This window comes from Centropristis striata, chromosome 4 (genome assembly GCF_030273125.1).
Source record: "Centropristis striata isolate RG_2023a ecotype Rhode Island chromosome 4, C.striata_1.0, whole genome shotgun sequence".
Taxonomy (NCBI): domain Eukaryota; kingdom Metazoa; phylum Chordata; class Actinopteri; order Perciformes; family Serranidae; genus Centropristis; species Centropristis striata.
Window position 1 is genome coordinate 32,846,221 of NC_081520.1, and position 24,847 is coordinate 32,871,067.

General features: G+C 37.8%; 2 protein-coding genes across 5 annotated transcripts in view; both read right to left on the reverse strand.

The window, feature by feature from the left end:
- The window catches only part of rasa2 (RAS p21 protein activator 2), a 40,344-nt gene extending 37,269 nt beyond the window's left edge, over window positions 1–3,075 (reverse strand). The window contains exon 1 of one of the 2 annotated variants that reach the window (XM_059331736.1): window positions 2,920–3,075. In XM_059331736.1, coding sequence (XP_059187719.1) covers window positions 2,920–2,968 — 49 coding nt within the window. In that variant the 5' untranslated portion in view covers window positions 2,969–3,075. Of the gene's footprint in view, window positions 1–2,910 lie in introns of both variants that reach the window. The other variant, XM_059331735.1, reaches the window with a different exon arrangement.
- Window positions 3,076–10,740: 7,665 nt separating this feature from the next.
- Window positions 10,741–24,826, reverse strand: zbtb38 (zinc finger and BTB domain containing 38). Of its 3 annotated transcripts, XM_059331732.1 has the most exons (3): window positions 24,663–24,825; window positions 23,830–24,103; window positions 10,741–15,637 (listed from the first exon to the last, which is right to left on the reverse strand). In XM_059331732.1, the coding sequence occupies exon 3, from the start codon at window positions 15,635–15,637 to the stop codon at window positions 12,023–12,025; it is 3,615 nt and encodes a 1,204-aa protein (XP_059187715.1). In that variant the 5' UTR covers window positions 23,830–24,103; window positions 24,663–24,825; the 3' UTR covers window positions 10,741–12,022. The 3 variants fall into 3 exon arrangements, with proteins under 3 accessions (XP_059187715.1, XP_059187717.1, XP_059187714.1); XM_059331734.1 differs by lacking the exon at window positions 23,830–24,103 and having other exon boundaries at window positions 24,663–24,826; XM_059331731.1 differs by lacking the exons at window positions 23,830–24,103; window positions 24,663–24,825 and adding an exon at window positions 20,156–20,356.
- Between the last annotated feature and the right edge of the window lie 21 nt (window positions 24,827–24,847).

Below are 24,847 nucleotides of genomic sequence, written 5' to 3' on the forward strand. Positions count from 1 at the left end.
GTTGTTAGGGCAAGCTGCAGAGCGGATGTAGCTGATGTAGACTTGAGGCTCATATGTGGTTAAAAACACGAAACATTGACTTCCTCTGCATAACCAATGGTGACGCTAGAGCGCTGATTCACAAATGACAAACACCTTCGTAACAAACACTGATCACACACACACACCCTTCCAATACAGTGCTGGCAGACCCAGATTACATGTGCACCAACTCAAAGACAGATAAGTTAAAACTGAGCACAAGAGTGTCACTCAAACACAGTGCTATCAATAACTTCACAATTAATCTGATTTCAACTTGTGGATTAAAGGGGTAGCAGTCTAAATTGGTCCTCTAGCTTCGGATAGGTACCCTAAGCCTGGGTGAAGACCTAATTAAGAAAAGCCACCAGTGAGATCAGCTTTTTAACAGACTATTTTTAAAAGTGTATGGCTAATCTTAGGAACGACCAATTAAAAACAGCCAAGTTGCCACTAAGCTTGATCGAGGATGACCTGGTGGGAGTGGAGCACACAAGCACATATGCACGCAGAAACAAACACATACAGTATACTGGCCAACCAACCCTTATGTCATCTCTTCTCTCAATAACATTTCCACTAAAACAGAAGCATGTCACTCTGTGGAAACCATAACTGAAAGGTCAGATAATATACCTAAACAACAACCCAAATTAGCCAAAGACTGCTGAGTCAACAGACCTTTTCCTGATTTTATTCTGACAATAACGCAAACAAGAGCTTACATCGAAAGTATCATCTAAAACCTGCCATAAGAATACATCTTTACAGAGTGCCACCTCCATTGATGTAGGCTAAAGGAAAAAGGACAAAGTGTGAACGAGGAAGAATGGAGTTTCGTAAGACTGCAAAGTGAGTTACATGCCACGATAGTTCCCCTATTTTGTTCTGCTTACCATTTTCTCATTAATTCATAGTAGTGAAACTGACATTTGTCTTCCTATTGTGTGCCTATGCATGCATACAAGCCTAACATACTAGTAAGCCTATATTCAGCTTACAGTAAATACATAGTTAAGCCAGAATCATTGTTAGAAATCACATTTTAAGAATATAAAAATGTCTCCCAGTGTCTTGTCCAACATATGTAACACATTTAAAATAACAATAATCATTATTGTTATTTAAGAAAAAGCTCTGTCCTTAGTGCCAGCTTATTTTAAACTGGTTTCCTCTGAAGATTGATCACACTGAATTTTAACTTTCCCTGTAGAGATGAAGCAATGCCACTGGGGCATATTAATTCTAACCATAATCAATTACCTGAAACACCAACACAGAGAGGGTGGTGGAGCAGCGGGTGTGTAGACTAATGGATGTTTGTTAAAACTGAGAATAATCAAATCTGCTGCCGCATATCTATGAGTAAAGTACATAAAGAGAACCACTACAGCTTGTGTAATCTAAATCTTCAAATCCATACACATCTTGAAGTTGAGTAATTTGGCTTAAAACACATTTTCACATCCAAACAGGCGCACAGCCTCCCTGGCAGGTCCTCAACTGGACCAGCCAAGCCTGCGAGGGAGGATGAGGAAACTGGCTTGTGAGGTATTTGACTGTAAAGCCAACGTTTCCGATTTGGACTCTTTATCACATGCATGACTAGTGTATTACTATACTATTGCTTCAGGCAAGACAACTAAACTCATTCCCACAGGATGCTTTAATCATTCATGTAGTGTCAAATGATGAGACATGATAATTGCGTTTAAGTGTTTCTTGATTAATGCCTCCACATACAGGTCAGAGAGCAAACACTAAAGACTCAGAGACAGACCTGTTGTGTTGAGACAGCACTTGATTTCAAGTCTTTAGGTTGGTCGCTCTGTCAGCCATCAATCAAAACACCACTGTGATATAATGTACAATCACTGACACTAGTAGTAAACAATATATGACGCTGGCGGCTTGTAGATATTAAACGTTAGGTGTCAAAACATGTGTAGCTAACGTTAAGCTCAAATGAGTAAGTGGCCATTTATTCTGAATGGCATTTGATTGAGATCTTATATGATATGCGCTTTGTTTTAACAAGGTTCATACACTTTTTGAGTTGTCAAATTCAAGCTCAAGGTCCATTTTCAAGCTTTTCCAGTACCTTACAACGGTGGTAAACTGCATGTTTTAGATGAGTACTTACATGCTAGAAGGGGTAATTTCACTCAACCATACCGACAGCGATGGTTTTAGGTTTTTAACAACCAAAAGTACAGTTTGCTAATCTCAATATTCAATTTATTATTTTTTTCATTGAACATGTGATTAACTTCAGTCAGATTGCACGAGAAATACAGTAAGAATTTCCAGCATTTTCAAGCCCTTTATCCAAAATCCAAGCACTTTTCAAACCTTGAAAATACAATATTAAAATTTAAGCATTTTCAAGGATTTCAAGCAGCCGTATGAACCCTGTTTTAAGCTTCACGTTATTGTTGTTATCTGTTCTCAGCCTGCAGTGAGTAACGTCAACGTTATAACTGAATGTAACTGTTGGTAGTAAGGTTAGCTAGGCTACTTTGCCACCAACGTTAATTAGCTTTTACAGGGCAGGTCCACACAAAACGCAAAAACACATTTTAAACACGTTACATTTTCTAATAAAAACACCTGATGTGCTAGAAAAGCTTAACTGGTTGTCGCAGAGCCGCGCTCGATGAATGAAATCATTCACAACAAGCGACTAGCTGCTGCTAGCATGCTAGGCTAACTTGACGTTAAGCAGCAGCCAGCAGGCAGCAGAGCGACCAGATGAACTGGTCGGCTGGTGGTGGCACGCCGCGCCGCGCCGCGCCCCTCCGGCTTCCCCTCTCGCCGCTCGGCTTCTTCTACCGACCTCTCTCCCCCTCTGCGGGAGACGGTAAACACCGGATAGCCAGTCACACTTACATATTTTACCCCGCAGGCTCTGTAAAACCCGAACCCTCTTGTCGTCCTCTTCCGCCATGGTCAGAGCTGACTGTTGTCGCTGCTCCGGTGCTTTCAGCGCTGCTTTATCATCATATCCGTTTATGAATGCAGGCAGAGCGGAGGAAAGCCAGCCCCACTGCCGCGTCACGTCAGCTCCCCTACACACCACTGGTGCCTTGAAACGTTTGGAGAAACACCAAGCTTCCTCTAAAGCCGAGCGCCTTTCCGCGGGGCTAGTGCTTCAATCTGGAGATGGTAGGAGTTTTAAAGGGATTTAACCCTCTGAAATCTTGGACTATTATGTCCTTTAAAAAATCTGTTAAAAATCTTTACCGTGCCATGTTGGTATCAGTTGTTGATGTCCTGATAATTAATGTTTAACTTTGCCTTACTTGATAAAAATGTTGAACCCAAAAGAAACAAAGGAAAACATAAAATCTGATCCTATATTGAAATTATATTTCAATACACAGAATTTTAAATATATGGACACAGGTTGCAAACGTATATAACAGGTAAAATTAGGATAATCTCTAGTTCTATATTTTTATACTAAATATATTTGACATTATCTCCGGTTTTACTTGGCTGAATATAATAAAAAAAAAATCTGGTATGGAGTTTCAAGCCAGAAATTTAGAGGGAAGCTGGTGGAGAGGCTCAATGTTGCTTCATTTGTATGTCTTCACGTCATGAAGAAGTAATCTGCAGGTGCTTTCATGGACTCTAGAGGGTCTGCTCATTATGCAACGACAACACACCGAGAACTGATACTTTTGAGCTAGTTAGCTTAGCAGGCTAATCCTAGATACTAGTGCTTAAGGTAAGTTTAACCTGCTCTGTATACGGCATGGCTGCAGAATGTAACTAAAGTACATTTACTCAAGTACTACTGCAGTAACTACGCAAAGGGTAAAACTGAGAAAAACTGCTTTAAAGTTAAACATTTTTTTTAACTTGCCAACCAAATGGGTTATATGTAGGTAAGTGATATGACACTTATTTCTACATGTATTGATGATATAATTTTTATGCTCAAAAATCATGATGATTCATTTGACCTTTGACCCCCAAAATTTAGTCACTGCACTCTGGTTTTGCTGTAAAAGGTCCTAATAGTAATACAGAAACATAATAGCAAAGTCAGAGTGCAGTAACTACAATGTTGTTGTCTTCTTTCAGCTTTTATATTTTGTTTTCAAATTTCAAATTGATTTTGTTAGAAGTGTATTTAAAAGTATTTAACAACTCTATTCAAAGATTTGCGTATTATAGACTTATATTATAAATTAACGCTATATTTTAGTCTTGATATAATTCTAACTAACTTTTTTACTTAATCACTATCTAGATAGTAATTTCCCTATCAAATAAACTTAATAATAACTTAAACATAATTTCTATTATTCTTGTCTTCACTATTCAACACAATGAAGAAATACAATGCTACATTGTATCACAGTCAAAGCAGACCACAGTAAGTTCACTTGGTGTCGTCTGCTTTGGTTTTGAGTTGGATTTTGTAGTTACTGGAATTTTTTAAATCATTATTTCTCTGAAATGAAGCAAAATTTAAATCTAAAACTTTGTTACTTGTTATAACTCAATTTCGATCAAAAGATGTAGTTAATGCAGTTAGGCTTTGTAGGGCAGTGTACTTAAGCAGTTTTGAGGTACTTGTACTTTACCTGAGTATTTCCATTTTATAGAACTTTATACTTCTACTCAACTACATTTTGAGGTAATTATTGTTCTTTTTTACTCCACTACATGTAGCTGCCAGCTTTAGTTACTTTTAAGGTCGAGATTTAACATAAAAACATGATCAATTAAAAGTGATTAGACACTTAATTAAACCTCATAACAGTATATTAAGTAATTAAATAACCCCTGTTTTTTTTTTTTTACAAAATGAAACTGCTTACATTAAGGTATCAATAAAAATAATCTAATAACATATTTGGAATAAATATAAAACAATCTGAGTGGGTTCATTCTGCATAATGAGTACTTTTACTTTTAATAATTTAAGTAAATTCTGATGCTGATTTTGTACTTTTACTTCAGTAAGTTTTGAATACAGGACTTTTACTGATAGTGGAGTAATTTCACAGTGTGGTATTAGTACTTTTACTCAAGTAAGAGATCTGAATACTTCTTCCACCACTGCATGCCTGTGTCAGACAGATGTAGCCTACATTTGTCACTGGGTGTGAATGAATTGCCTCCACCCTAAAAGACACTTCCGAGGAACACAGCTTTAGGAGAGGTGAGAACATTTTCACTTTGAACAAATTTTTGCAAAAAGAAACCCCACAAAGCTCTAAAAACACTGCAAACATACAAAATCGCACATTAAATTACAACTAGATCCTATATTTGTCAAGTAGGCCTACTCTTGGAAAATATAACAGGCTAAATGTTAACCAAAGAGTAAGACAATATACAGTCATGGAAAAAATATTACACCACCCTTGTTTTCTTCAATTTCTTGTTCATTTTAATGCCTGATACATTTGTTTGGACAAATATAATGATAACAACAAAAATAGCTCATAAGAGTTTAATTTAAGAGCTGATATCTAGACATTTTAAATGGTTTTCTTGATAATGATTTTGGTTATTACCAAGAAAACCATTGAAAATGGCTAGATGTCAGCTGTTAAATTAAATGCAAAGGTGGTCTAATCATTTTTACCATGACTGTATTGTAAGACTTTTCATGTTTACGTTTGTATATTTTCATAAGGCAGCATATGTAGCTATTTTTCTACTATATACTTTCATAATGAATAATAAAATATTTCTGATTGTGATTCTGATTTAGGTGGCTCTCAAACCACAGGTTATAGTAGAAATGCTACTATAAAGGGTGTCAGTTTGCGTTGCAAATATCAGCAGCAGTTTCATACATGTTCGTGTAAAGTACATTCTGTGATGTTTTTCTATCAGTGGCATTTTCATTGAACACATTTTTTTTACCTTGGTTACAGTTTTTTTAGGGGAATAATTAATCAGAAAATACCTGCCTAAGTGATAGCCAACCAATAGTACATAGGGGGCACTCTGCGCAATTTGCAATAAATATAAAATTTAAAAAAGTAGAATGAGGGACAATAACATGCTAACAAGAAATTAAATAATAATAATAATAATAATTAATTTTTTTTCATTTGATTTTATTAATTCTTCTTTTCGAACCGAAAAAATAAACAACATAAACTACAACAGCGTAGGCAAGATGCATATACATATTCATACACATACTCACATAGGCACCATTAAACAGATGTACATAAACATATAAACATAAGTAATAAGATAGAAATAAGAACCAGTTAACTTAATATTCACTACACATTTCCTTATATCATTTTGGTTAAAAAAAAATAAGAATAATAAGAGTAGTAGTAGAATAATAATGAGGGGAACAAAAAATCCAATATTGATACATTAAAATAAAATAAAATAAAATAAAATGAAGGTAACAGGCTGCTTAAAGTTATACAATGTTGATTTTTTTTTTTGCAGTGAAAGAGGGACGCCACATTAGATTAAGAGCAGGCAAAATAACATGCCAAGGTGCAGTATGAAGCATGTTTGATTTTGTTAAATTGAGAATTTTTTTAAATATTTACTGGTCTCTCTTTATGTTGAATATATTGTATTTCTGCGGATGATTTCAGCATCATAAAGGTTCTAGACCCATTATTATTTATTATATATTTATTACCCTTATAAAGTTCTTGCAAATTATTTAGTATAATCAGAAATATAAAGTAAGGCTTTTTCTTTATTGTAGCTCTTGTTGAATACAAGACCAGCGGAAAGACTCTGCAGGAAAGCATCCAAGGAGAGATTTCAGGAGACCTGGAGGAGCTGCTACTGGCTGCCAGTACGTACTTTAACTTTTTAACATATTATATTAACACTACAAGACCAAAAGTATATGGACAGAATATGGAGGAAAATCTTCACAGGAGAGAAGCAAAATAATATAAATGTCTTTTTAAAAGTCTAATGTCTAATGTAGTTGAGCAGTATTATGGATGTCCTACCTTTTAATACATGATTGCTTTTTGGAAATGTAAAGCCACTTCAATTTAAAGTATTTGTTTCCGAATTGTGACACTTTTCTGCAGTTTTCTTTTCTAATTTTAAAATTTCAAAACTAAAATATAATGACAATTGTAAAGTACTTATTAAGCTGCTCTTCTGCACATTTGTATCACTTATATTTTCAACTTCCATTTTATGGTTTGACTGCTTTTAATATGTTAATTTTTATGCCTGTTCAATGTGAAGCATTTGGTGCCTGTAGTTTCTTTGTTATAAAACAACTTATGCTCCATTTAATTTATGAAAGGTGGTATACAAATAAAGATTTTATTTTTATGAAGGAACCACAGGTATGCTAGATTAATAATTTCTTAAAATTTTAGATGGTCTAAATTATTTTTTTCCTCATAATTAGTACCAAATGACATAATTCTTTTCACGACACCTCCTGGGGAATTACAGTAAAATATTATTATATTGCTGCCCTCTAAAACAAGCTATATGCACTATATATGAATTGTTATAGAATTCTGATCAAGAAAAATTAATAAAACTGCCAAAGATGTAAAAGTTTAACTCGAGATATTATGAACTAAAAAAAATTAACCTTATTTAGAAAACACACTGTCTGTATTCAGTGTAATTCCAGAGGTTTGTGTGGTATATCACCCACAATGCATCCAAGAAAATACTTCCATGGTTAGATGGAAGTAATTTCCTTAAAGCTCTTTGCTCAACAACTTAAAGGGAGATTAATAATATTAATGGCATTATAAAGTAATATTTATTTTGATTTTATATAACACAGACCTTCTTTTTCTTCTTCTTTTTTGTTGATGCTAATACACAGACTGCTCCTGTGCTAAACATTTGCATGCAAGTTATCATGACAAAACACATACATTTTAGATCCAAACTGTAACTGTAACTGGCTGAAAAAAGTCATTTTAATTTATTTATATCAAACAGCAATACAATGCACAGTTACAAAGAAGAAGAAATGAGTTACAGAAAGATTAACAATGCAATAAAAATAGAAGTAAATATTATTTTAAAAAATAAAATGATAATGATAAAATGATAATGAAATGGAAAACAATGAAACAAAAACAAATATATAAATAATAAAATAAACAGATGCAAGATTACATGTTAAAGACATTAAACACAGTGCATATGTTGGCAGTCTTCACAGCTTTTTTGTTTTGTAGATGGGAGAGAGTTGAGATATACTGTTCAAACTTTGACTTAAAAAAAACAAAACAAAAAAAAACTTATGTTACTTACCTCAGAAAACTGAGCAGCGACTCATTTTTCAATGTCTTGTTCACCAAATGCTGAACAAGACATTTTTACTGAACAAAACATTCAAATCATTAAGTAAAAATACAATGTGAAAGGGTCAAAGTTATGAGACCAAACGATGATGATTGTGATGAAGGAGGAAAACTCAAATTTCTTAATGTTAATATAGATAGGCTGAAACAAAGCTCTGTAGTGTAAAAATAAACAAATATACTCACCTGTTTTTCAGTGGAAGACATCAAATCTTCTTTGTCTTCTTATTTTGATACTTTGACCAAATCCTCTAAAAAGTAAATTATTTCTTAAAAAATATATAAATAAATATAAAAAAATCTTTAAAAAAGAAAGAAAAATAAATCACAGACCCCACTCTCACACTGTGCTAACATATACATGTAAGGTATCAATGGAATCATAAAACTACTGTAATGTAACTGCTATAATGGTGGGAAAAAAAGTCATGAAATTCTAAGTAAATTCTATGTCAATTCTAAGAATTTACATGAAGTAAATTGAAACTGGTCTCTTGACTTGGCGGTACATTAGTCACAAGATAATGTGGATGAGATCATGTGGTTTTTCGGGGGGGGGGGGGGGGGGGGGGGGGGGGGGGGTGATAATTGGGTTTAGCCGTATAGAAAGGCGAATCAGAGCTTTGTATAGTGTAAAAAGTTTTTCAGTTGGAGACATCAATAATCTGCTTATTCTTCTCATTTTTGTTAATCATACTACCAGCTCCTCTGTAAAGTCAGTTCATTAAAAAACAAATAATAATATATATATTTTTTTTAAAACTGCATTTTCACTGAAAACTTAATAGAAAAGCTGAAAGAAGAAAACCACATTGTTGTTACTCCACTCTGTTTTTGCATTCCTATTAGAATCTTTTAGAGCAATGCAGTACATTGTACTACATTGTTGGGGTCAAAGGTCAAGAAAATCATGATTTTTGAGCATAAAAATTACATCATCAATACATGTAGAAATAAGTGTCATATCACTTACCTACCTATAACCCATTTGGCTTGCCAGTTAAAAACATTAAAAAACTTTAAAGCAGTTTTTCTCAGTTTTACCTTTTGCGTAGTTACTGCAGTTAGGCTTTGTAGGGCAGTATACAATGTGCTGATTTTAAATTACAGGAGTTAATCTTTACTTATCTCTAAGTGCATTCATTGGCTCCTGATGCCATTAGCTATGCTTAAGGGTTATGAAGGAAAAGTAACTGAAAATGCTGTTCACATCTAATCTAGAATGCTGTCAGTGTTATTAATAATTTATTAATTAAATTAGTGAAAAATGTTGCCTCCATGGCATAATCAGCGTGTTGAGCAGTGCCTTATACCATAAACTTATGATCCATCTGTTACATCACAATCCCAGTCTTAGAAAGAAGCAAGGAATTTAGGGACATCTGGAAATTGTGTCTTGAGGCCCAACTCTAAATACAGATGCAGTTTGTGTGGAAGAACGAGGGAATGGACTTCTCAGATGGGCTGCAGGTCCCTGAAGAGCCAGGAAGAGCAGATAACCACTATGTGGCTTTATATTTAGGAACCGTTTGCTGTGGAACAGATTTTGTACCAGTATGACTACTACACGGTCGCCCATGAAGTTGGAATATTTTGTTTTCAGACACAATCCTGTTCATTGTGGTTTCATTTTCATTGTGATATGTTTGGAACAAGGTTATAATAGTTTTGGATTATTCATTAATTTTAATTTCGTTGTGATTTTTTGTTTTCAAATTCAGTTAGTTTTCATTCATTTTTAGAGTGAATTTGCTAGTTTTAATTAGTTTTAATTTTTCGGAAAATGCTTATTTGTAGTTCAGTTTTTATTAGTTATAGTGTTAGTTTTAGTTTTTTTGTAATGAGCTATTTGTTGGTTGCCAGATTCAAAAAAGTCACAATAAATGTTGCCTTTATTTCCTTTTATTATCCATCTCAGCCCCAATAAGTGTATTGAGTCATAAAACCAGATAGATTAAATAGATTTCATATCAACCAAAAAGGTTCACTTATGAAAGAAGTTGACGAAAACGAAGGGCATTTTCACTATTATTTAAGTTAGTTTTGTAACCACACAATACAGTTTCAGTTAGTTATGGGTTTTTTTAACTCTCGTTTTTATTTTTATTTCAGTTAACAAAAATGTTTTTTCAATTCTAGTTTTCATTATTTTGTTAGTTTTCGTTAACTATATTAACATTGGTTTGGAAGAGATATATGCTTTATCTGTCAAGAATAAATCACATTGTCACAATACTTTCAATGAAAGCAGTAAAAAATATTTTATTCCAACTTTATAGACAGTCAAGCATTTACCGGATCTCTAACTAAACAGAAGGAGGACAGGAGACAACTGTTTAGAATTTCAACAACATTTATTTAAATAGTTTTACATGTTTTATACATAATAAACACACAAAAGTATTAACTTCAATCTCAATTGTGTTAAATAGAAATTAGAATTATATCAATGGTGCTTAGAATTGAAATATCAAAGTATTTAAGCAACAGATTAGCATAGTCTAACTATAAAGTGCAACTCACCATGGCCAGTTAACTGATTCAGAAATGTGACTGTGTTGTTAAAAAATGTTTTACTGTTTTCCTCCAGACATATTTTAAAAAGTGAAGATGTAACCACATTGGGCAGCTTTTGAGTTTTTTTTAAAACATCCTACTCGTGTTCTGAAATTGCTTACAGTCATGTTACCGAGTCTGCCACATATGCATAGACAATGAACAAAGTACAGTCCGTGTCAGAAGATCCTATATTATCCAAAAAAATATTGTCTACAAAGGTAAAAAAATCACTCAGTCGTTGAGTTTAAAAGGGAGGAAATTTGTTAGATCCTCATGTTCGGTGTTGTCCATTCAAAATATTTTATTGAGCTCAGATGCAACACTACGGTGGCCCTGAGAGCTCACAATGTTGCAACTTAAGAAAACACATGCAAATACACAAAACACAAGCAAATTGAGAAAACATCTTCATCAATTTGACAACACAAGCGCAGCATTTAGAAAACACGCTGCAAAGACCACAACACAACAGAAGTGTTTCCAGAGGACACTTAAAAGTGATGCACACGTCTGGACACGCTTGTGATATTATCACATTATTTCAAGATAATTTCATGATAATGATATTTTCATTTTATAACGTAATATATATCGTTAGCCCGCTAGCGTTAGCCCGCTAGCCTGTATCAATCACATTGCAGTTAACAAATCAAATAAATGCATGATAAACATTTTAGTTGGTCTTCTCAACGGCACCGAGTTGGTCTTGGTCTTGCTCGCCTGCTAACACTAGCATGCTATCGATCGCCAGCTAACGTTATATGATCGTGTATGTTATAACGTGAGATTATAATTATCTTGAAATAACGTGATAATATCACAAGCGTGCCCAGACATTGTGCATCACTTTTAAATGTCCTCTGGAAACACTTCTGTTGTGTTGTGGTCTATTTGCAGCATGTTTTCTTATTGTGTTGTGTTGTGGTCTTTGCAGCACATTTTCTAAATTGATGAAGATGTTTTCTCAATTTTCTTGTTTGTTTTGTTTGTGTATTTGCATGTGTTTTCTTCAGTTGCAGCACTGTGAACTCTCAGGGCCACCGTACAACACTCTTACATTTCCTAACCAAAAGCAGAGGCTTATAGTCAAGTTTCATTCACTTTCTGTTTTGCCAATTGTCGGCCCTTGAAGATCTTTAAAAAAATGGCTCCTCTTTGCACCTCCATTTCGCCGGCTTGTGTAGAGAAATGTGGCTTCCTTTTGTTTCAGAGTCACTTCTCCTAAAGAGCTTACAGGACTTCTCAAGATCATTGTGACTTGTCGTTGTCGGTCCCATCAAAAAGTCCTTGTTGCTGTCGGTGTCTCTGTCACACGCTTGTCTTTTTGAGATGAGATGCATAGAATGCTGGGCGTCGAGCCTTTTTTTCGCCATTTTGTGTTTCACTTTTGAGGGTGTCACGGAGAACAGTGGGTCAATGCAGGGTGATAATGGACTTTTAATGTTGGAATACGGCATGTCTTGATAGGGTGCTAAAGACATAAAGTCAGTTGTATCCTCGATTTTAGGCATAATATTATCAATGGAAAGATGTCCATCCACCATTTCACTTTTTAATTCCACTTGATTGTCACTATCTTCCGTCTTGATGGTGTTTTGTTTATCGTCTTCACTCAGGTGTGACGAGTATTTAGAACAGGGTGTGAAGCTGTCAGAATTGTATCCCTCCTCATTTGTCTCCTGGTGTTTTTTCTCGTGGCTTCTCTTCGTGGCGAGGTAGAGAAAACGCTGGGGACAGAAGGAGCAGCGGTACTTCTTCTCCGGGTTGGGGCTTCGGGGTGTATTGTCGAAACAGGAGCCGTTTTCCATACAGCTGTTGCAGATGTAATCTCCGCCAGCAGGTGCCTCGCCAGGGGGACCTTGTTTACCGCAGGTCCGGCAGAAACACGGGTGGGAACCAATAACGTGAGCTCTCAGACCGGTCTCTGTGATAAAAGAGCTGTCACAGATGTCACAGTTGTAGGTGGCCCTCGGGCTGGAGTTCCTGCTGAGACTACGCTTCACCTCTCCGCTGCCACCGGAAACGCTCTCTTCTGTCGGCCAACTATTTTTATCAGTGTGGGCCTCGCTGGCTGTAGTCCTCTCTACAGATGTTTCGGGATACCTGTGAAACAAAGCCTTCCTGTGCTTGAATCTCAACTTCTTCCGTTTCTTTTTAGCTTTGTACGAATAGTAGGGACGCCAAAGCATATCAGCTGTGTCGCCGTCATTGGGATCGTCGTATGTCTCTGGCTCTGTCGCAGAAGTTGCTTCTGGTCTCAGGCGGAGTCGTGGGCTTTCTGAGTTTTCCCGTGTTGGAGGACTTGGGCTCCTCTCCTCACTCAGTTCTCTCATTCTTCTTTTCTTTCTGGGGAAGAGCTTAGATCCTTTGATTCGGCGGCGGATGATGGCTTCGTTGCCTATTTTCACCGTTATCTGACAGAGCGGCATGGCAGCACCGTCCACAGATGGACCGGGACATGCAGGTTTTGCGATATATGTTTCTGTCTTTGCCCCCACCCTTTTATCGCGTACAAGATTCTCAGTGCTGGATTGAAGTATCTCCTTGGTCATATCCTCAACTCTTTTTGCAGAAGCTGATAGCTCACCTAACTTTTTAACAGTGTTCAAAGAGTTTAAGAATGGCACATTATGACTGATGTGCTCTGAGTTACTAAGTACAGGAGGATCATCTCTGTAGCCCACTGCAGGAGACTCAGCTTGCAAAGAGAAGGGACTCTCATAGTCAATGAAGGGGGAATCTCTATTTTCAGCGTCTTTTCTTGTGCCTCTTTGATTTTCCAAATCATTTTGGTCAACATCTTGGTCAAATGGCTTGTCAAAGCTGATGCGAGGCATTACAGGAGCCACCATCTTTGTCGTTGCCATGAATGTCAAAGGGAATGTGACGGTGTCAGGGCTGATCAGACCGTTTTCTTCAAAAGGAGGAATGAGAGAGCTCTCTGGTGGGGCTTCGTCCCCTCTCTCAGCACTCTCTGAATATGTCTGACTGTATGTCTTGTACTGCCTCTTTCTAAACTTCATAGGCAGAAGCCTGTAGAGTTTGATTGGATAAACACTGGCTTTCAGACCACCGTTGGCAGATTTTTTCCTAACAGCTAGACTGGGATCAATACCGTGAAAAGACTTTTGATGGTTCTTTAAGATATAATATGTCATGAATGTCTCCAGGCAGAAGATGCACTGATAACGCCGTTCACCGGTGTGCCAGATTTCATGTTTTGTACGGTACTCTGCCAATGCAAACACTTTATTACAGTAATGACAGGGGTATGCCCTCTGCCAGGAATGTACGTTCTCGTGCCGCTTCAGACTGGATAGGGTGACGTAGACCCGTTTACACACACTACAGTTGTATCTCCTCTGAATGGCACTCGGCCTCAACACCTTCCCATCCTGTTGAGGCTCAGATTGGTCCACTTCAGGGGTCTCTGGAGAGCAAGGGGTTGGGGGATCATCAGAAGGGATTAAGCTCTCCGTGTTATCATCTATATGGAGTTCAGTGTCTTTGGTTGATGAGCCAGTTGCATCCAGTTTAGGTGGGCCTCTTGCAGCTTTGGGACAGACCTGCTCGTGGTTGCGCAGCCGTTTGAGGTGTATGAACTTTCTGCGACAGAACTTACAAAACAAATGACTGACAAAACGCTTTTTATGCACCTCTGAGTGAATGGTGAGAAGAGCTTTATTTGTGAATATCTCCGGACAGTGGTCACATCCATAGATTGAAATGCTCTCCTCTGTGTGAGGGGAAAGGGTTGGGGGACCTAACTCCATTTGAACATTGTCAATGACTGTAGGTAGCACTGGGTCCGTACTTTTTTCTGTTTCTGCCTCTGAAAACAGCGGTGGTGGTGTCATAACTGCAACAGGTGCTGCAGAAACGGCTAACATGGGGGTTATTGTATTTGGTTTATCTGTTTGTGGTTCAGCTGGTGTTGGAAGTATACTTTGATACGAAGTGCCTCTCAGCCTGTGGCGCTTTTTAAGTGGGCCTGCGTTCCTGTACATGAGTTTTGGCTGAGATATTGCAGGCTTGCAGACCTTCTTGTTGTCCCACTGACTGTTGTCTTTTCCTTCAGTAGATTTGCAGACTGCATACGAGTGCTCTGAAAGGGCTTGGGTTGTCTCATTGTTCACGTTGAGGCAGGAGGTTGTGGGGCAACTTGATGGCAGCTGTCCCACATCTGGTGACTCCTTTTCCCCGTTGGTTTGAGTGAAAAGATTGTTCCCAGGACAAACTTCAGTGATAGAGAAGGCATTTGTTATACGTGGGCCTGTATCAATGTCCTCAGGCCTCGGAGCTTCGTTCTTTGTTTTTTTTGACACTGGGGCTGCGCTGGAGTCCGTGCATTTAACACATTCACCCTGCTTCTCTTGTTCTGCAAGCTTCTCTAAAAAGGGAATTCCAAGTCTTTTCCCAGCTGCCACCAGCCCCACTGTGTCCTCCGCACCAGGTGACGTCACCTTTGAGCAGTAGATGAAGTTGAGGATACTGGCGAACACCTCCGACTTCAGGTCCATCAGCTCCAGCACCTGGCCAGAGCTCCATGTCTCAGGAGTCGTCAGAGCGTTCCTGAAGTACCCGCTGCAGGCTGCCAGGATGTTCTTGTGGGCCCGAAACTTAACATCCTCCACCACAATGGTGACGTCACAGAAGAGGCCTTGTGAGCGCTGCTCATTGAGCTTACTGAGCACAGTGTGAGGGTGAGCACTATCCATCAGGTTCTGAGTGCACGGGGACACCACAGTCATCTAAGAACAAATGAAAAGAGAATAAGAAATCATTTGATCAGATTATTACAAAATGGTGGATCTGACTATTTTGATATTGTTAAAAAAACATGTCTGTACAATTTGTATTTGTTATAGTTTAGCTATTCTAGTGTTTCAACACTAGATGGCAGTAATGTCCTGAGAGATGGGCTCCAGTGCCAACAGTCTGGTCAACAGTTCTCCAGCTATCATCGCCTCCATCCTGTTTCTTTAAAATAAAAAGTTTAACATTAATAAATGGGTCACATACTGAGTTTAAGATGGACTATAAAGCAAAAGATAATCTATTGTAAACTGCAGGAGCTTTTATTGTGGTGAGTCAGGATTGTGCCACTACTGTCTCTTCTGTTCTTTTGTTTCCTTTTTTTTTCTTTATCTTGTTTCCCTTGTGTAAAAGAGATCTTTAATCTCTTCTTAAAGCTAAGGAAGACATTGTTAAAAGACTTGTTTATTATTCTGGGGAAGATCTCATTGATGGGATACTGGAATAAAAATACATTTGTTTTGATATTTCAGTATAGTGAGCTGTAAACCATTTGTCAGTGCTCAGATGTGGGCCAATGATTGTTTTGAGGAAGGAGACAGTTAGGAATTTAAAGATGCCAACATCAGCAGTGTTTTTTCGGGAGTTTATCGATATTTTGCTATACTGAACAGTCACACTGCAAAAAATGGGTGTCTAAAAACAAGATAAAAACACTAAATCTGAGGGAAATTATCTTGCCGCATGGACAGATAATTTCACTTGACAAGATTTCTTGAGTTAAGATAAAAGTGAAATCTAGAAATAAGCATGTTGAACACTTAAAAAAGAAAATAAATGAACTCTTAAAAACAAGATAAATTATCTAACACTTCTAAATCTAAGTTGTTGTTTTTTTTTATCTTGGTAAGAACCAAATCATTTGCAGTGCAGGTTCTGGTACCGGTTCTGAATATCCATCTATGACAATAATATAGAGAGATTATAAAATATTTAGACGTAGTGATCAAAGGTCCTCTTACTGCAATACTTCCTACATTATCTTTTCAATAGTTTTCTTTCTGTTCCATTGCTGACTTGGTTTTTCATGCATGGAATATTCTTGTCAAGAACAACCCAAGTTGGTGAATCTTTCTAAAAACATCAGCAGGACACTAAATGAAAGGGAAGTCCTGGCCTGTGCCTGGTGAAATATGCTGTCTCTCCCTCAGTTATATATTTTCTTTGTCGTTACTGTTTATAATAATTCAATTTGGGTGGTAATCCATTCAGTGTGCTACCACAGGTTAACCCTTTATGGCCCTCAGGCAACATACCCATTTTGGGCCTGTCAGATTTCTACAATGCATGTTTTTGAGTGATGCAATACTTTAAAAAAGAGGGAAGAGTATAGGTAACCAATAGCAATGCTTTAATTTGTCACATGAGGCCATATTGAAACCCCTTTTTGCAGACTTCACCAAAGGAAACAACTTTGCCATTTTGAGCCACAAAAAATCACTCAAAACGTAACTTCCGGGGCCTTTTCCATCTGGAAAAAATATATTTCTACTAACTTTCATTTTTGATAGTTTCATACACTTGGTTCAATGGTAAAACATTCAGACAAGAAACCGGTTAAAAAAGTATCTTTTATAATGTTTTTAAAGTTTAAAATGTTGTGTATTGTACCCTGTTGAAGCTACTGAATCTTTTACACATGTTTATTAAATAAATTATGTTAAAATCAATTTAAAAAAACGTTCTTTTTCACTTGTACACAGTTATGGTACAATGTTGCCTACGGGCAACAAACCCCAAAAACTTCCAAAAAAAAAAAAAAAGAATTATAAAATTTCTTCAGATTTTGTTTATTTAGTCTATTTTAAGACAAAAAACACTCCAAACATTTTTTCCTAACTGGCATCATAATGCGTACCATAGAGGGTTAATATGGAAATGACATACAGACAGTTACACACTGAGGACTTATATGCTCCCTTCTTCAGTTGTCTGTCAATATGCAGTGGAGGCATCCTTTCACTTTTCCCGCATGCATTTTTTTGTCAACTCTAGCAACTAAAGGGCATTGTTAATGAATGCCTCATGAGGGAAACGGCAGCCAGGAAGGACAATAATTACTGCTATTAAAAGTAGAAACATTCTTTGGCCTGTTCAAAGTAGCTGACTTTTCTAATTGCACTGCACTACATGCTATATCTTGACGACACGTTAGTCCTCCAGTTTATACACAAACTACACAGATTTCTGGTTAGACAGGGAATGACAGTTTTGGTTTATTGACAAAGCATCATTCGTGGAGTAGTTTGAGTTTGACAGAGAGTGAACTAAACTGATCTGCAACCCTTAGAGGAAGTCAAAGTTCATTCATTCTCACTTTGGAAAGAGGATGTGTCACCCTGTGTGTTATTCTAACGGTGGCCTACTCATAACAGAGTTATCATGGTTTGAGTCTATACTGAGTCCATTAGCATGTCTCACTTAGCATGCTGACTGCCTCTGCTAAGACACACATAGCTTGCCCAGTAGTGGAAGAATTATTCAGATCCCTTACTTGAGTAAAAGTAGCTACTAATACAACACTGTGAAATTACTCCAGTACAAGTAAAAGTCCTGCATTCAAAACTAACTGAAGCAAAAATACAAAAGTATCAGCATCAAAATGTACTTAAAATATCAAAAGTAAAAGTACTCGTTATGGTGAATGGACCCACTCAGATTGTTTTATATATTCTAAAAATATTATTAGATTATTTTTATTGATGCATTTATGTAAGCAGCGTTTTAATTTTTCTCAAAGTTAGCTCATTTTAACTACTTAATATAATCCAATCCAATCCACTTTATTTATATAGCACGTTTATAGCAAACACAGGGTTTTCAAAGTGCTGCACAAAAAGATAAACACAATAAATAAATAACACAATAAAAACACAATAAAAAAGATAAGTAGACCATAAAATGATAAAATACAATAACATAAAATAGAATAAAATAAAAATAAATAAAATGCACTGCCCGCACAAAATAAAATATGCATGTATACACATAAAATCATTTTTAAAAAAATCATAAAATCAACTGTTATGTGTTTCACTTTAAATTGATCATGTTTTTTTATGTTAAATCTCAACCTGAAAAGTAACTAAAGCTGTCAGCTAAATGTAGTGGAGTAAAAAGTGCAATATTTGCATTTTATTCAAAATGTAGTGGAGTAGAAGTATAAAGTTACATTAAATGGAAATAATCAAGTAAAGTACAAGTACCTCAAAATGGTACTTAAGTACAGCACTTTAGTAAATGTACTTAGTTACCTTCCAACACTGAGCTTGCCTTTGACAATCGTGCATTGAGCATTTAGCACAAGACCATGAGTCTCTTTCTCCGGAGATGTTTTTTGATAGCTGCTACTCTGAATGCATATTAGAAGTGTCTCTGTCGCAAACCTGTTCTTTGTTTTAGATGCTTACTTCATGGAAAACAGGAGAAGTTGATTTTGTTGCGGTATGAGATTTAGCCTGTGCAAATTATACTTTGAAGCTGGCCTCCAGTTATTTTAAATGAACAGGAAGCTCCATTTTTGTGTCGTGTTTGGCAGTACGCACTATTTGAATTTTTCTTTTATTTTAATAATACATTCACAGTATTTTCCATTTACTCCAAAGAGGTTTAGGTAATGTATCAGCGATGTCATTTTATTTTTTTTCCAACACTCATTTCCAATTTTGTGTTCATGCAACAAATGCAATATGGCCGCCGTCCTTTAAAGCCTCTCAGACGACTGAAAACACAACCAGCCTCCTGCCTTCTTTCACAGACAGGCCTCCGTTGTCATGGCAACATGCTATGGCGCAGCACTTATTGGGATTCAGCCGGATGGCAAGTGACTGTATTAGCTGTCCGGGTATTCGGTCCCCTCTCTCCCACAAACATCCTGCCCACTCTGAGAACCTGCAACACACAGCAGTCTACAGAGTAATCGAGGTTTGCCTTTGTCTCTGCTTGAATGTACTTTGTGTATGTGTATCGGTGTGTGTGTCTTTGTCTGCAGCAGAAATGCTACCCGAAGGACTTTCTCATCTGATAACAGCAAGTGATGTGCCACGGCTTTGTACTAATTTCTCAGTTTGTGCTGTTTACGGTTTCATATTCTCTTCTGGGTTGCTGTTTTACTTCATCACTTTCATTTTCCAAAATTTGTACCAATCGTTGTGGTTAAGTGCCACCACATGCTGAGCGGAAATCTTGAAATTGTTCTTAGAGCTTATGATTTTGCCACACCCAACCTTACTTTACCTTCAATGCTTGTGTGATATTAATTTTTAAGCCTGAACCTGAAAAACAAAAATCCCCACCTACCAAACCACAAACCATGAACTGACAGTTCAGAGACACAGACACAATCTTGTCAAACAAAGAGTGAAATGTCAAAGCAAAAGCCACTTTAAGCATCTCTGCAAAGCGTACTTCCGCACAAACGGGTTATGAATTGAGGGAAACCATGCAAAACATACCTTAGTAAATCAGAGAGAACGATGCAGGGCGAACGGGAAACAGTGCCATGCAGAATCCCTGTTCTACAGCCCTCAATATACCCAACTATACATGAAAAACAGTTTCGTGAGAGCAAGGCGAAAGTAGTTTTCTTTCTATGATGGTCGCTGAACAGTGGTGTTGTCAGAAGCAGAGCTTTTTCTGACGTCTTTCTTCCTCTCCCTCCCACTCTGTGTGCAGATGACTCCAGCTCCAACGTCCTTCGCCTCTATCCATGCAGCCCAGGTCCTGGGCTAGATCTGCCCTGCCCTCGTCTCACTGTCCCTCTTCTGTCCTACTACAGCGATAGGAATAACTCACAGTTCATGCAGCATGCTAAACCGGAGCATGGGTCTGCCTTTGTGCTAGCTGGGCAACTGAAGCGTTCATTCTGGAGCCACTGAGCAGGAAGCGGCAACTTTTATTAAGCATGGCAGAGGGCTGTAGGGAGAGCGGAGAGATGCTCGGTGCTACATCACACACCAGCTCTGTGCTCGATGCTACAGCCAGCTGCAATGCTGGTTGCAGCGTGTGTGAAGGGTGCTCTGCTGTACCACAAATGCTGAATGAAATCTCCGCAGCATCACACCAGCTAAATTGCAATGCATTAACGTTATAACAAGAAAAGATGTCTTTTGCATGAGATAAAATCATCTGTATCCTTCATCCACCTTGAATGCATAACGCCACACCATCTGTTTCATGCTTGTGCACACACACTCTGTGCAGCAATATATTACACCAAAGGCTTTCGTCTGTGCTTACGCAGTCACTGTGGTTAGGTAATGCAGAACCCGAGAGAACATGGCAGTGACTACTGTCCTATTGTGTACAATAGCAGACAGGCACAGGACAGATGTTCATCGATGCTTTTTCTCACAATCGCAGTGAGCGTGCAAACTGGAAGCAAGGCTGAGAGGAAGAAAAAAAAAGAGTCCTGCTATCAGCGGGGACTGGTATACCTACATAGAGGCTGCTGATTGATGCAAAAGCAGCAGATGCGTCAGCACTGCAGACGAGGGGGAGGGGAGGAAGCTGAACCCGACATGGCACTGTGAGCCTCTCGCTAGCCCTCTGAGGACGGAAGCAGCTCTTTAATTTACACAACTGAGTGTAGCCAGTAGTATGACTATGTGGGTCTTCTCGGCATGCTGGCTCAGACTTGCTTTAAACCAGTGAGCTGTTTCATCATATACACTGCTGACTTCAAAAGTAGCAGGTGCCATATTATTATGCATGCACTCACTTATTGCCCTAAAAAGGAAGAAAATGTGCAATTCACGGAGGGTTTGTACGTCTATAAATTATACTAAATGATCAGCCTAAATCTAGCTGTTCCCTATATTGAGATCGGTACGTCACTTTATGTTGGTTTCATAAATATACAATTAACCACAGGCTCAGTCTTCTATATTTGGAGCTGACAGCAGGACCAGCTTTCTTGAAAAACCCTTACATTAGGCTGGAGAGCAGCCAGTGAACCATCCAGTCATGTAATTAAACCTACAAGGAGACATATTGACATATTTTTTTCGGGTTCACACTTGGGTTATTGTCTACATGGTTTAATGTTAAAAATGCACATAATTCTCTCATACTGTTTGTCTGAATACACCTGTATTTACTCTGTTTTAGCGCCTGTCTCTTTAAGTCCTACTCCTGAAAAAGCCCAGTCTGCTCTGACTGGTCAGTGTTTCTGGTTCCTCTGCATCTGCGCTCTCTGCGTCTCTGCACCATCACTGCAGACGGGGAATGACTATAATGGCACTGTAGGAGCACTTTCTACCTATATATGCAGTATAGCTGTGACATCAAAAGCTTAAAAAAAGTCCTGAAGACTCATTTCTGAATATTGCTTGTGTGAATTTATCTGCGGATTGAGATTTTTGTAGCTTTCACAGTATTTATATAGCACCTAGACCTGCTTTAAAATAAAAGTCAAATAAAAAGTCAAATAAAATTACACTTGGGAATCTCACTCTATAAAATATGGGACCTTTTAAGACTTCTGCCACACTGGGACATGTTGGATAACAATCCAAGAGATGAGGCAAAAGTAGCTTCAGTGCATAGTCTCTGTAACTGGAGCCATAAAATCTAAATTTGGGGAACAAGAAGGGAGCCTGGCTGGAGTTTAAGTAGGACCCACAGCAGCTGACTGTGATTTACAGAGACTGCTGTCCGTCAAAAGTATCGTGAACTCTCAAGTTCTCAAATTCATAGCGAGGACACATTAGAAGCAGCCAAATTAGCACATAAGTCCCCTCGGTACTTGTGAACAAGGATATTGCCATTATATTTAAAGATCGAAGTTGGAGGAGTTTTTTTAAACTGCAGTATATAAGGAGTTTTCTCTGAGCCAGGCCAAGAAGGTCAGTAGCATTTAAAGAGAATATGCATATGTTTCCTCTTTGTAACATTTTAAGTTTGTGTCCTCAGTGGCTTTTGTCCTTCTAAAATAAAACAACTACTAATTTGTATGTACAATATGTACTTTATACATTATTTTACCATGGTCTAAGTGAAAACTCAATTCTGAAAGTTATAATGCCTTGCAGACAAAGTGTTTCATGAACTGAGCAGACTAGAAATAGCTCAAGTCAAGTTGTATTGGAGGTTTGGCCTTTTCACTGGAGTAGTGAACAACATTTTTGTTGCATAAAAATCTTAAGGGATGGTAATATTGGTCCATCTATATCCAGGCATTAGTCAAAACATTAGGTGTTACTAGGGAAATAAAGTGGCGTGGGAAAAACTGCAGAATGCTTGAAAATATGAATTAATAGTTTCATTTTTTTCCCTTAAAACCCTTAATATTTTCCAGAATCTGGTAAACTAGCCTTGCAGTTTACATTATAGTGAACCATTTTTAATTTGAATTAAAACATTGGGAAACTTCCTGTTATAATTCTATTTATTATTCTAGGGATTTTTTGATATTTTTGATATTTCAGTATAGTGAGCTGTAAACCATTTGTCAGTGCTAAGATGTTGGCCAATGATTGTTTTGAGTAAGGACACAGTTAGGAATTTGAATATGCCAATTAATGTTGCATAAATGCCAATATCAGCAGTGTTTTTTCGTGAGCTTATCGGTATTTCGGTATACTGAACAGTCAGGTTCTGGTACCGGTTCTCAATATCCATAACTACATATGACTCTAATATCGAGAGATTATAAAAGATTATACTCAGATTTAGTGATCAAATGTGGTCTTACTGCAATTACTCCCTACTTAATATCTGCCCAATAGTTTATAGGGAAACTGTCCCTGTTATAAATTCACATACAAAGTAGATCTCAAGCTTAATTGGAATTAAAATGACGAATAATTCACTGCCCTTACATAATATTACTCTGTATAGTGGATGATGTGAAATATTTTGTAAGCGACACATTGTCGCTCCCACTTGTTATCACAGCTATTATGTGTTCAAAACCGCAGGACAAAATATACAGGCCTCTGATGCTCAGTAAGTTCAGCTGTGGCCTGTAGAGACGCCGATCAGCAGGGAGGCACAGACCGCCCTACAAGGCTGAGTAGGCCTCATCCTCATTCTCAAAGCATTCAGACTCTTAGCATACAAAGACACTCATCCCTGGTAGCACTTATGTTGCTGCCGTAACCCCGCACTCACACTTTGAGTTGCCTACCAAAATGTCTCTGTGCGGAAGGTCTCTGCCACTGTGGAAGCCTCTCTGGTGTTTGTTTAGGAGGAGGAAAGGACAGTGACAGCCCGGCTCTTGTTCTTTTCCTTTTTGGCTGAGATTAGGCCTTCACCATCTTCCCTCTTCTCTGCTGTCTGGAAGTTGCCTGTGGACCATGGTTCTGGCAGAGGTCCCCTGTTCCTGCTGTGTATAGTTGTCTTCTGGAGGCTGCTGTCACTGCTGCGTCACTCCCGCTGCATCACTGACCCACAAAGAGGAGCTGTGAAGGAGGGGTGGTGCGGTGAATGTGTGGAGGCAAGGGATAAGCAGGAAACAAACCGGCAACGCTCTACACTGCTCCAGCAAATAAATGGATGAGGCTTCCGCTCTGCCTGGGTTTGGGGCCTAGTTGCTGCTGTGGTATTCAGGAAGTGGGTCTGGGAGACAGATCCTTTATTGTTACGTAATGAATATTTTTCCTCCTAGACCAGACTCAGCTGAGAAGGCGGTATCCAGTGTTCAGAGGCTAATAATAGGCCATAGTAGCTACCAGTCAAGGCTTTATGCAGTTATGTCAGATCATTCCAACACCCAGCTATCATTTGGATGGAAGAATATTTATTATTAAGGGGAGTTTCAAAAAAACTTGCTGGAAAAATACACATTGTTCTCATCCCTTGACGTAGCACAATGGAACGTTTGTGTTCGTCATCCTTTTGTGACAACACTGTCAAGACAATATTTTAGTCTATAGCTGTTTTGCTAACATTAATTGTACCATATGTTGTCTCTGATCCACTAAGATACCTGTGGGAAACAAAAAAAAAAACAGTGCATACCTTTGTCCTACTTTACTGTAGCTTGCTTGTACAGGTTTCAGGTGAGGAGGGACCGGTTTGGCAGATGCCCTTACAGACGTATTTGTACAACGTTTCAATCCAGAAAATGTGTGTTGTGGTCTTTAGGCCTGGATATGGTAACCAGAATTACAGCACTTGTTTTGCACACGTTACCCAAGGGTTTA

Coding starts and splice junctions, on each gene's coding strand:
- zbtb38 (XM_059331734.1), bottom strand. CDS start 15,637: ATGACTGTGGTGTCCCCGTGCACTCAGAACCTGATGGATAGTGCTCAC.